This window comes from Bos grunniens, chromosome 3 (genome assembly GCF_055505025.1).
Source record: "Bos grunniens cultivar Pamir isolate PY7600 chromosome 3, Bosgru_T2T1.0, whole genome shotgun sequence".
In the NCBI taxonomy this organism is placed as follows: Eukaryota; Metazoa; Chordata; class Mammalia; order Artiodactyla; family Bovidae; genus Bos; species Bos grunniens.
The window spans coordinates 105,049,008-105,061,637 of record NC_141167.1 but is presented as its reverse complement, the minus strand read 5'-3'; the positions used below and the strand labels follow the sequence as shown (position 1 = coordinate 105,061,637).

The 12,630-nt window shown below is 48.6% G+C and overlaps 1 protein-coding gene across 8 annotated transcripts in view; it reads left to right on the top strand.

Moving 5' to 3' along the window:
• Positions 1 to 7,122, top strand: part of GATAD2B (GATA zinc finger domain containing 2B) — an 82,685-nt gene extending 75,563 nt beyond the window's left edge. For 6 of the 8 annotated variants that reach the window (XM_086392882.1, XM_086392879.1, XM_086392884.1 and 3 more), the window contains 5 exons: positions 225 to 540; positions 1,189 to 1,391; positions 2,321 to 2,431; positions 2,589 to 2,706; positions 3,361 to 7,122. In XM_086392882.1, coding sequence (XP_086249008.1) covers positions 225 to 540; positions 1,189 to 1,391; positions 2,321 to 2,431; positions 2,589 to 2,706; positions 3,361 to 3,494 — 882 coding nt within the window. In that variant the 3' untranslated portion in view covers positions 3,495 to 7,122. The remainder of the gene's footprint in view (positions 1 to 224; positions 541 to 1,188; positions 1,392 to 2,320; positions 2,432 to 2,588; positions 2,707 to 3,360) is intronic. The other 2 variants (XM_086392883.1, XM_086392878.1) reach the window with 1 other exon arrangement.
• The last annotated feature ends 5,508 nt before the right edge of the window (positions 7,123 to 12,630 follow it).

The following is a 12,630-nucleotide window of genomic DNA, read 5'->3' as shown; positions in this document are numbered from 1 at the left end:
AATCCTGAATCTTTGCAGTTTTAGTTCATAGCCACTGTCATTCTCCTCTCCTGTGTGCCAAAATCCTTTTTCAGTGGAGAAGTGGGACACCTCGTGTCGTTTTCTGAGTTTGGGGGAAGCTGTGTAGGTCAGACTAGGATCAGGTAATGTTCTCTACCACGAAAGTAAAAATTGATGCTTTCTCTCACATATCATCACTGACCCCTACACTCAATCTGTTTCAGCAGTCAAGTTCTTCTGTTCCCTGTCAGCGCACAACATCCTCTGCCATCTATATGAATCTTGCCTCCCATATCCAGCCAGGGACCGTGAACAGGGTGTCCTCACCACTCCCCAGCCCCAGCGCCATGACAGATGCTGCCAACTCACAGGCTGCAGCCAAATTGGCTCTTCGCAAACAGCTGGAAAAGACACTCTTGGAGATTCCACCCCCTAAACCACCTGCTCCCTTGCTTCACTTCCTGCCTAGTGCAGCCAATAGCGAGTTCATCTACATGGTAGGCTTGGAGGAAGTCGTACAGAGTGTCATCGACAGCCAAGGTAAGGCTGTTTGTTGGCCAGTCTTTTTATCTAAGTAAAAGGTTGCCAAACTTGATTAGTATGGACAGAGTATCACATGATACTGTGTAATATTAAATAACCTCTCCCTGACTTTTACCAAACCACTCCCATCCTTTATTCAGAGGCTATTTAGGAACAGCATATCAAAAAGCTTATTTATTTTTGGCCACACTGGGTCTTCATTGCTGCATAGGGACTGTGTCTAGTGGCAGCAAGCAGGGGTTGCTCTCTATTTGCAGTGTGCAGGCTGGAGCCCTTTGACTCTGACACACATTTTCTTCTCAATATTGCATAATAGGAAATCAGAAAACTTGGGTTTTTATCATCCCAGTTTTGTCATTTGGAGCTGTGTTTCTTAGACTTAGTTTCATCATTTGTAAATAGGGATCAGTTCAGTTCAGTCGCTCAGTCGTGTCCGACTCCTTGCAACCCCATGAACTGATGGTACTATCTAATTCCCTAAAGTGATACTTTGCAATCAAATGAAATGTAAATATTTTATAAATTTCAGAGTCACTTTTTTAATTCAGCAGAGTAAACTCCTGGAAAAAGATTCATCTGATGAAGAGAAACAGGAGATGGAGTGGAAATGTGAGACCACTGATTATTATTTTTGTTGGCATCTAGGGAAAAGCTGTGCCTCTCTTCTGCGGGTCGAACCCTTTGTTTGTGCCCAGTGCCGCACAGACTTCACCCCTCACTGGAAGCAGGAGAAGAATGGAAAGATTCTGTGTGAGCAGTGTATGACCTCCAACCAGAAGAAGGCTCTAAAGGCAGAACACACCAACCGGCTGAAAAATGCTTTTGTTAAAGCCCTACAGCAGGAACAGGTAAGAATTCTGACTTCTCACCAGCCACCTGACCAGGTTGGATTTTACCAAAAGGCAGTTCTTTCTAGTTTAGAGGAGTTGTCTGTGTGAACACTACAGTCCAGGTGATCTAGGTTTCTGAAGCGAAGTTCCTTGAACCTAGAGGCCTGAGTTCCCTTTATACCCTTCTTACCATTCTGCCTTTCCCATTTCCTTTTGACTACTTCTGATTGAGTAAGAGTTTAATGACACATGATGTCTGAGGTTAAGGGAAAGGGACAAAGGGCTGAGAATCTTGGCTTTCCCTGATAGCACTGAGGAAATTCCTCTATTATTGACTTCATTTCCTCAAACAAATGGATTTTGGTGAAAAGGATTTATATTTGTACTAGAACTGTCTTTTAGAGAAGTAATTATCTGCAGTCCATATTTGACAAAGAAATGACAAAGGGAAGGGTAAATTATAAAGTAGCTCAGTGAAGATTAGTGATTGCTAGTGTGTGTGAATTCTTCATACATTATTAATAGAATGAGAATATCTTGGAGCAGGGAAGAGGTATTGGGAAGCTCAGATTATTTTCTGCCCCACCACCCATCAGACCCCTCTGGGTAGCATCATGGGTCTTCTGGAAAATGGGTAGATAGGAGTCAAAAATAAAACTTCAGTAACTCATTGGCCTTAATTAATTACATTAGTCAGCTCATCACCACCACCTAGATCTCCAGCCAGCTTTTGAGAGCCAGCTTTCCTGGGGAGAGGGACTCCTTAAGTATTGAAGCATTGAGGTTGCTGTACCCAGAGATCCTAGTGCAACTACCCCACCAGACTCTTTTGCCTTTTCCATATCCCTCCAACTGGCTGGCAGCATTAGAGATAAGAAGACCTCTAGGTTTTTTGGTTAGGAAATTGGGCGCTGTCCTGCCCAGCTTGACCTGATGACTCCCAACAGGAAATTGAACAGCGATTACAGCAGCAGGCAGCCCTCTCCCCAACTACGGCTCCAGCTGTGTCCAGTGTCAGTAAACAAGAGACCATAATGAGACATCATACGCTCCGGCAGGTGAGGATTTCTCTTGAGGTTTTGTCAGTCATTTATTACAGTTCGTCCTTTGTTCTGTGGAGAATCATATTGCTCTTCTGTACTCCCATATTCTTTCCTCCCCCTTACACCTTCCATCGTGGCAAAGTTATGACTGCTCGTCTCCTCCTCATTGCAGGCTCCGCAGCCCCAAAGCAGCCTCCAGCGTGGTATTCCCACATCTGCCCGTTCCATGCTTTCCAACTTTGCACAGGCACCCCAGCTGTCTGTGCCGGGTGGCCTCCTTGGTATGCCAGGTAAGAAGGGTTGATCTGAGAACTTTTCTCGGGAATTGACTGGCTAGTTTGCAGTTCTTTAGCAGCTCCTTTAGGTGATTGTTCGGTCTTTTGTTTTCTGCTCTTTCTTTAGGCCCTCCTCCCTTCACTCTTGTTACTCGGCAAACGTTTGCTAAATCCATATTACATGCCAGGCACAGTACACTAAGGTTTTGGTGGTGAAAATGACATGGTCCTCTCTAGTGTGCCCTTTTGGTGGGCATGTGGTTATTGATCTCTTTTGGCCAGAATATCAGGGTTAACTGTCCTGATCCTGGTTGAGTGACCTAGGGAAGTTTCTTCAGAGTCAGCAGCCCCCAAACCAAAGCTGATTCAATAATTCCCCTCTCTTTGTCTTGATTATTTTCCTCTCACCACTATTTTCTTTGACTCTTCTATACCATCAAGACCATGTTGATTAATCCTGGTAGGTTTGAAGTTTGGGGAAGGCCTCCCTACCTAAAGCTGGGGAGCAGGGTGGGTAGTTGTTACTGAAATAAAGCTTAATTGAGTCTGGATGGATGTAGACAACTTCTAATGTTCCCTCTGCATCTCCAAGACTGCAGCCTCAGGGTATTGCGGAAGAAGGGATCATTTCTTTTAATACCTGCCTCCACTTTTGTCTCCTGGGTCTAGGTGTCAACATTGCATACTTGAACACTGGTATTGGAGGACACAAAGCCCCCAGTCTGGCAGACCGACAGCGGGAATACCTTTTAGACATGATCCCTCCCCGGTCTATATCGCAGTCCATCAGTGGACAGAAATAACGCCTGTTCCACTTATACTGCCCCAACCTTGAATCCTTTACCCATCTCCTCTCCCATTGTCCCCAACTTCCGTCGCATGCAGTGCCTGTACTGGTGCCTACCATACACGGAAAACAAAACAGAAAAACAGAAGACAAAAAGTAGGAATCAACAAGAAAACACACGCCCTGCCCCGCCACCTCCCCTTTATTTTACACTGCTGCGATCTGTTCTGCCACTTTCTCTCTTCAGTTTTAATAGCGAGGTGGATCTCTGCCTCTGATAGAGGTCAGAATGAGGTCCTGGGGAGAAATCTAAGCCCTTGGATGTGTGTTTCTAAAGTTTGTTTTTATGCTTTAATTATTGTTATCATTTTTAATGATGTTGTGTGTCCTCCCTTTGTTCAGTGGACGGTTAAACCTTTTTATTTTCACCCAGTATTTTTTTTTTCTTTTCTTTTGTCTTTTTTCTTTTTTGTAAACACAAATGACATTCAGTTAAGTGATAGGAGCATTGCAGTAGGGTCCCCAGCTGCCAAGTAGGACATGACTGGGAGTGTTAGGGGCAAAAGTTTTTAATGCACTTAACCCAGGGTTGGGGGAAGGTGGTGGCATCAAACAGGGAGGAATAGCACACCAGCTATGGGGTGTCTCTGAGCTGGACAGTTCAGAAGGCAGTGTTGACTATTGAAGTTGGGCTCTAAGAATGAGGGGAAAGAGCCTGGAAGGAGAAGCTTTAAAAGTTAACCACTCTAAAAGTGACCCATAAAGAAGAGAGAGAAAGGGGCATGACAGTGAACATCATGTTGAGCCAAGGAGGACTGAGACCACGTCCTAGCCTTCTGGATGCTGGGCAAATGAGGTTAGTCTCCTGACCCCAGTGGAAACGCAGAAGACTATTCCAGGCCAACTAGCCCCAGATTATTTCATCTTATTTTTTTGTAAAGTTCTCCCCCATCCCCATCTCCTTTCTTTTCTTTTTTAAAAATCCTAATCTGCCCTCAGTAACCACAGCCCCATCTGTAATATAGAGTGGCTGTTCCCAGCTTGACTTTGCTGGGTGTCCTGGAAGTTGGATGGGCATGAGTGAGTGAAATGTCAAAGGGAGGAAATAGAGGGAGAAAGAAAGAGAGGATTCCCTCCCAAGAGTTGCGACTTTCCCATTTGTCTCTTTACCTTCTGAGCGCCAGGAGATGAGGGTGAGGGCACCTAATCAGGTGGGAGCCCTACCCTGGCCCTGCTGCGCTAACTGCAGAGCTGACCGCTCACAGCTGAACAATTCATGTCAAAACCAATCCTGGACCTGTGCTATAAAAGTAGTTGTTGTCTTTTTTCTCCCCAGAATTCTATAAATTTTGCTTTCTTGTTTGTTTTTATTCTTTTCTTAAGTGCTACTAATGTAGAGAATGAATTGAATTGTGCAATGTTGCTGTTCTGGGGATTGGGGAGATTAGCATCCCATTTGCCCACACCATGGGGGACAGGGGAAGGGACCAGGCTGTTTTTGAGGTAAGGGAAGCCCATTAAAGGTAGGGGTTTCTGCTCACTTCATAGTGCATGTCCACCTGCCTCTCTAGCTCTAATAAAAGCTGCCAGAGTTTGAGGAAGGGATACTCTCAGCAGAGAGGTGTGAAGAGGAGTGTAACATTTTGCCCTTGAAAGCCACCTGGAGAGGTTCCCCCATTTTTATTTTTTAAAATTAAATAATTTTTTAAAGTAAGAAGGCACTTTTAAAATTAACACACACACAAACTGCACATCCTCCCCATAAAGTTTGGGGAGGGGATAGGAGGAGCTGGAATCAGGCTCAGTTCCCCCCACACTGGCTTCTACTCCCCATACTCCAGAGCCACTGTGGGTGATTATACTGGCCCTACGGGCCTTCCTGGCTTTTTTTCTTTCCTCCCTTTCCCCCAATTCATTGAGCACTTAATAAAGGAGCAGAGATGCAGCCTGTGTCTGGGCTCCCCAGTGGTGAAATGATCTGGAAGCTAGACGCTAGTAACAGGTAGTGATGGGGTTGTTTCGAGTATTTTTCTGGGGAATGTGGAACCCCTGACTAAGTGGTGGGAGAGGGAGGGGGGTTAGTGGAACTGGGTCTGGGATTATTTTAAAATTATATATATATATATAAAGATATATTCTTACATCTTTCCTTTGCCCTCTGTGCTTTGAAAGCACTGGATAAATCGTTTGGTTTTGCTTTTCTCTCTTCCACAAAATTGGAAGCTTTTTAAAAAATATTTTCCCTGCAAGTCATCTTGCCTTGTGGCATGTCTGTCTAGCCTCCCTCCCCCCACCCCATGATGAAGTGCCATTTCTGTTATGTCTCCCCTCCCCCAGCTCAGAGGTGCTCAGAGGTACGAGGTGCCCGAGTTTGTCAGTTGAGATTAAAAGTAAGGAACAGAGAATGTGCAATACCGTCTGGCTGGGGGCTGTCCCTGCCCTGAGCTGAATCCCTTCCCTGGGAGCCAGGCCACCTTTGAATGGGGTTTGGAAGTAAGATGTGTAGAGATGGGGATGATGGGGAAGGAAAGCCTGTAGTCGCCTGCCTGCCAAGGTGCTGAGGCGATAGGGGAGAGGGTGGAGTCTTCCCTGTTTTTATCCCCTCAGGGTCAGTTACATAGAGGCTGCTTGTTGACTGGTATAGCTCCGTGACCCTTTGCTCAATCGCTGAGGTTTGATTTCTTACCCTCTCTTATCCCCATTTTCATACCCTTCCCAGGGATTAGTGACGGGGGTGAGGCTCCTCTAATCATGGTGAAGTATTAGCCTTCCACCTCCTCCCTTCTCCTCCCTCTCCCCCATCCTGTCTTCCTCATTTCTCTCCTTTTTCATCACTGATTGCCTTGTGTCCCTCCAAGTCTGTTGTTGCTGTCCATCCCCAGGCCTTGGGCCCCATAGACACTAAACCTCATGCCCTAAAGATAGGAAGAAAGACCCTCTGTACAGAGTTATCCTTCACCCCTGGAGCAGTGAAGCTCAGGGTGATACTAGAGTGAGGATCCCACCAGTTTTGCCTGGCTTCCTCCATCACCAGAGGCTTAAAAAGTAGTAGTTTATGGACAGTGGCTTACTCTCTCTAAGCCTGATACAGGTGAATGAGCGGTAAGGCTTTGGTAAAACTGAGGGACAGAGGTCCTTATTTGTCTTTTTTTTTTTTTTCTTTTTCTTTTTGTCATTTGACCACAGCATCTGGACTTCTTTCATCCCTGGAATAAGTATTTTTCCACATTTTTTGGATGTATGTATGGTAGACAATTTTTTTTTAAGACACAGAGATAAATGTTTTCCTGCTTTGGTTACCTTTCCTTTCCCCTTTAAAAGGAATTAGCTATAGAACTGCTTTGTAAAGATGCTTCTTGATATTTTACTTTTGTTCCTTTTCCCTAACCTCTCCCTTTTCTCCCCACTTCTCCAGAAGGCATAACCTTCTCTCCACACCCCCTACCCCCACCCCAGTCCTAGGCTCCTTTCCCCTCCAACAAGACCTTCATTAGCTTATGATATTTGCTGCCGAGATGTTATAACAAGGACTCATTCGTGTATATAAGCTATTTCTTGATCCATTTAAAAGGAATTGTACATTGTGTAGAAAAAAAAAAAACTGAAAAAGAGAAAAAAAAGCCCTAGCCATGGATATTGTGAAACTGTGTTATGTCATTTTGTAATGTGCCCGTTTGTGTATGATCCGTGCAAAAGGGTTTCTGGGGAAGGGGAGGGGGTAGGGAGGCAGGGCTGTGGAGGGTGGGGAGGGGAGTGGGCCGGGCCCAGCACACTGAGACTGGCAGCTGCTCCAACCCCATCCCTCCTTAGAGATGCCACCTCCCCCACCACCCACCCCTAATTTGTGCCTTGCCTCCCCACCCTGGAGTAGTCCCTCCGGGTCACCAGCACTGCCTTGGCAGAGCCCACTCCCTACCCTAACCTGCCCACCCTCCCTACCCCCCAGCATTAGGTTGAGACTGTGGGGAAGTGCTGGGGGTTGGGAGGTAGCCGAGGAATGGGGCAGTTCCCGGGGGCATTGAAACCAAGTATTATTATGAATTGTAATTGTATTTGCACTGTTTTTTTTCTCTGATTGCATCAGCATATATACAATATACCTATATAACAAAATTCAGTGTCAAGCTTTCTTATGCAAGGGATTTCCCCACCCCAAAAAAATAACCTAGTTTCATGGGCCTTTGAGGGTGGATTATCAGGGGATGATAGAAATAATTTAAACAAGTCATCCTAAGAAAGTCTCCCTTAGGGGAGAGCCATATCCATCTGTGCACAGTTTTAGGGTTTGCAAATTGGGGTGAGGCTGGGTTACTGCAAAAGCTGAGACTCCTAGTCCAGACTGTGGAGAGTAAAGAGAACCACAGCACAAAGCGGGTGGGATGGTGTCACAGTCTGGAGACCCGGGGTTTAGTCTCAAGCTTTCCTGCTGACTTGTTATGTGACCTTTGATAGAGCTGATTTTTGGGGTCTCAGTTTTATTTGTGAAGTGATGGCAGGCAGGGGAGATCCTCTAGCCACCAAGTTTGTAAAGCTTTCTTCCCCACCTGAAAACAAAACAAGTTGAGGGGAGGAAAGTGTTGGGCTGAAAAACCAGGGAGGAAACCAGAGTGGCTAGTGTTGAAGTGGGTATGTGTGTGACGGTGCCCTTGGAGAGCTGCCAGGCCCCTGCTGTTCCTTTTGGTTTAGGAAGGGCAGCAGAGTGATGTTTCGAACTTCACTTAAATCTGGGACATACTTGCCCTCATGCTCTAGTTACCCAAGGGCAGGAACCAGGCCCCAAGCCCCACCTCACAAGCAACTGCCCTCAAGGGTGGTTGACCAATGAATACCCCAGGTTGGTGGTCACTCACACCCTTTGTGAGCTACAGAATGCAGATCTTTCCCCCATTTCTTGGTTGGAGAGCTCAGATACAGTCCACATCTTGTCTCCTTCCCTCAGATATCATCTGAACCCCCTTAAAGGCAGCTCTCTCAACAGCTATTTCCTTCAGGGGCCCAGTTCCCCCACAGCCTGGGCTGAGTACTCCCACTGTAGGTTCTTGGCTGGTAAAGCCTGGAGAGGATATAGGATGGTGGGTGAAGCCCTGGTGAAGGTGGAAGGATAGATTGGTGGTGGGGGGTGGGGAGCAGGGAGGTGGGATGGGGAATGGCCTTCTCTGAATGGGGTGGGTGGGAGGGGAACAAGACCCTTTTGCACAACTCTTTAAGTTTCCTTTTTTAAAAAAAAAAAAACTCATTCTGATTTTCTGCATTGTGTTTGGGAATTAAAATGAAAAAACTAAGACCAATAGAAACTGGTTTTCAAAAAGGCAAATACACTCCCATCTGTTTCAGATGCTGCTGAGCATTTCAGCAGTGACAGATTCAAATAATAAGCTAATTTTTGGAGAAAGGATTAAAAGAAAAAAAACTTTGTAATATTTATCACTTGCAAGCTATGTTTAATAAAGAAAGGAATGGTTTCTAAACTTTCCTGTGGCTTGTGCTTTAGTCATGGTGGAGGGTGGGGATGGCAGTTTGGTGGGAGAAATTTTAGGGGCGATTTGGAGGTTGGCTATGATTTATACTCCCTGAAGTCTCTGGGGTACCTTTACAGTTTGTGTCCTTTCTTCAGTTGTGAGGGTTTAAAACCCTTAACTATTTGTGTATTCTTGTTCCCCTCACTTTTATGTAGATCCATGTTCTGGAAGCCACTGATCCCACTTTAATTACCTGAGGACTTAAGGTCTAAAGGTATCCTGAAGGAGGCTGCATTTAACCCAGAGGCTGGACCTCCATCATGTCCTACGGAGAGGTGTACCCTAGTCGTCCTTGGCCCTTCTCGTTAACGCTGCTCTCGTCTCCAGTAGCAGTTCTTCGTAGCATGCTGGTCTCTCCGGGGGAACCTTAAAACAGCCCACACTGTTCTTAGCAAGCTGCATAATATGTACTTCCTTAGTCAGAGGGCAGCATCCCCTGAAAGATCTGCAGCTGCTCTGTCCTACTATGTCGCTAAGCCCACTCTCCCAAGTTCTCCTTTCAATCCAGAACATTAATCAGACCCTAATTTATTTTTTCCATCTTGGTTTAGTTCCAGCAAAGCATTTAGACCAGGCTCACCCAGAGGAGAGGATAGCACTTCCTCAGGGAGCTGAAGTTTGGGGCTATTCCTAACCTCTTGGTCCTCTGCCACATTGTTAGTCAAAGCTGCTGCTGCTCCTTGGGCGGCTGGGGCGGGGCAAGGCCCAGCCTTGCTGGAGTCTTGTCATTGGTACTAACGTCATTCTACAAGAGCACAGGGGAGACAGTGATTGGGATCCCACCAAGACCAGCAGATTGAAGGAGAGCCTGGGGTTTTGGTTTTAGGGCATGGTAGGGCTGGACAAGGAGGGCCAGGGGCCAGCACTGGCACAGGTCAGCAGGGGCAGAGTGGGAAAGACGGGCTCTGTGCACACCTTGAACGGAGGGGAATAGATGTTAGGGTGTTTCACAGCCTCTGTGCTCATTCTACAAGGGAGTCAAGGCCACCAAAACCGCAGTGCAAACCAGTAGCTCCTTTCAGAAACAGAAAAATGGTGAGGGGTGCCTCCTGAGAAGGGGCCAATGCTTTGGATCTGGAAAGGTGGAGGGGGCATTTGGTTGCTGAGAGAAGCGGTGCACGTGAGTTTAGATGTTGCACATGCTTCTGGTGTCGGAACGAAGTGGCAAGGAACCCGGAGCCCCTTTGCCCACCTGCCTTTTTAAACCACCAGGACACACAGGATGCCTGTCCCTGGGTCAGACTCCAGCTTGGGCACAGGACAGACAGATTTCAGACAGGAGGTTCAGGTTGGAGGATGTGGCCCTTGCCCTGCTTTCCTCCTTCGGGGGGAACCCTGAGAGCTATCTACCTTTGGGGTGTTCATATTTGGATCATGAGGATATGTTCAGTGGGCTTATGAGGGGGGATTAACGGAGAGAACTCCCACCTGAGCATGGTTTAGTTTTAAGTTACCTGGTGTGTTGGGGAAGACACAGATTCCCCCCTTTCTTGAGGAGGAGGGAGAAGCGGACATCATGTCCTCTTTTCTCTTCCTACAGTCAGGCTTGCCCCTGTCTATGGAGGGGGCTGAGGGACCTTTGGTTCCTTCCTGACTCCAGGGTGGCAGGGAAAGGTGAAGTAGGTTCTTAGGTAGGGCTGCAGTTAGTGACATCTGGGAGGGAGCCAACTTGGAGGGCCCTAGGCTAAGGGTGGCTGCTCTGTGGTCACTAAAGGGGGAAGGCGGTGGTCAGGCCTCAGACCCAGGGCCTCCACCACACCACTTTTTCCTCCCCAGTCCCCCTCACTAGAGTCCCCCTCACCTGGGTATTGAGTTCAGTCTTCTCCCCGAGCTTCCCTCCACTCGAAGCCTGGCTTCTGCAGCCCTCAGCTCCATCCCAGGCTATCGGAGGCACTGCTCAGCACTCCTGTGACTCCTGTCTGCAGGAGAGGCCGCCCGGATGGAGAGGATGAGCACCGTGGCCTGTCTGGGCTTCCCTCTGGTTTAGCATCTATCCGCCCCAGCCTCTCATCCTGTTCTGTGCTCCCCAGAGACAGGGAGCCGGACCCTTCCTTGTGCACAGAGGAGCAGGAATCGGCTCTGGCCCACTTCTGCCACCTGTCCTTTGCCTTGGGAGCCCCAGTGCTCTCTGCCCTGTTTCATGCAGCCACCAGGCCTCCTCCCACTCCTAGTACCGCACACCTCTGAGAAGAACTGGCCCTCCCTCGCTGCCTCAGTCTCGTTGGTAAAACAGCATAGTCATGGATAAAAGCCCTTCCCCGCTCTTTGGACCTATGCCGCCATAGTGCAGACTGTCTTCCTAGCAGTTCTCCACATTAGCCATCCTGGCTCTTACCTATGTCTCCAGCCCAGGAGGAGACAGAGGAGGCAGATGATGAGGGCAGCCAGGCCCACGTGTATGTCCACCACAACCTCAGGCAGCGAGCTGCTCTCATCTTGGCTGCAAGAGCACCCAGCCTTGGGATCTGTGGATACAGTGCCATCTGTCAGAGGACCAAGATGGAGGCAAAGCTCAGCGCCTCCTCCTCCTTGAAGATCGACAGCCGTAGGTCCTACGGTAAGGGCCTTCTTGGACCCCAGGCCTGCTACTGGATCCCACTCCCCAGGGGTATCCAGGGGCACGTTGTGCCGAGAGACAACATGGGAACTGCGCTTGCCATCCCCATTGCCACTGAAGGCCTGGAGCTTGATCTCAAAGCGGGCGGCTGGCTCTGCAAGGGGCAGAAGATAGGGAACAGGCTGTCCGAACTAGGACGCTCAGTGCCTGGCAAGACCTCACTGAGGGGGGGGGCGCAAGACGGTTCCGGGCCTCACCCAAACCTTTGTGGAGAAAGGAACTGACAGTGCCAGCCAGAAGCAGGGCCCTTCAAAACGGGCAGCGGGCAGCTTGTGGTGAAAGAGTCTGAAGCCTTGGATAGACCCAGCTGGAGTGGCAGCTCCCACAAGGCCTGCACAGAGGTGACATTGAGCGCTTTGGAGGGGAAGCCGAGGGCAGCAGGGGCTGCAGAGGAAACGAGATGAGCTGGTTGGCAGCTCTGTTTGCCCGAGGCCAGGGGCTCTACAGGGCTGGAGAATGTCGCTCATGCTGCCCATGTTGGAAGCATGGATGGAGGCCGAGTCCTGGCTGGCACGCTCTGCTGAGTAGGCCCGCACATGAATGGAATAGACCGTGGCAGGCTCCAGGTTGGAGAAGACGTGCTCAAGAGGTGCCTTTGCCCACAGCCTCTTGGAGCTCTGGACCAGCTGGCTTTGAGAAGCAGAGAAGCTTGGCAACCAGCATCCCTCTGCCTTACTATAAACATCCCCCATCACCACAAAGTGGGCACAGAGCCTCAGCTAGGTCTCCAAGGAGAGAAGGGAGGGGGCTGCAGGAGCCAGGATGAGAAAGGCTGAGGATAAGAAGGGGGCTGAAGAGCAAAAGGAAGTACCAGAGGTCCAGGCAGGTCTGGGCATCACTAAGAGTAAGAGAAACTTGACCAGGGACTCCTGTCCATCCACCCACATCCACCTCCCACCGGCCGGATGTGCAACACAAAGCTGATGATGGATACTCAAATGGCAGAGGTGGAGAGAGCCATCGCCTGCAGGCCCATGGGAACGGGATAGCTCTGGATACCATCACAGCCAGGCAGG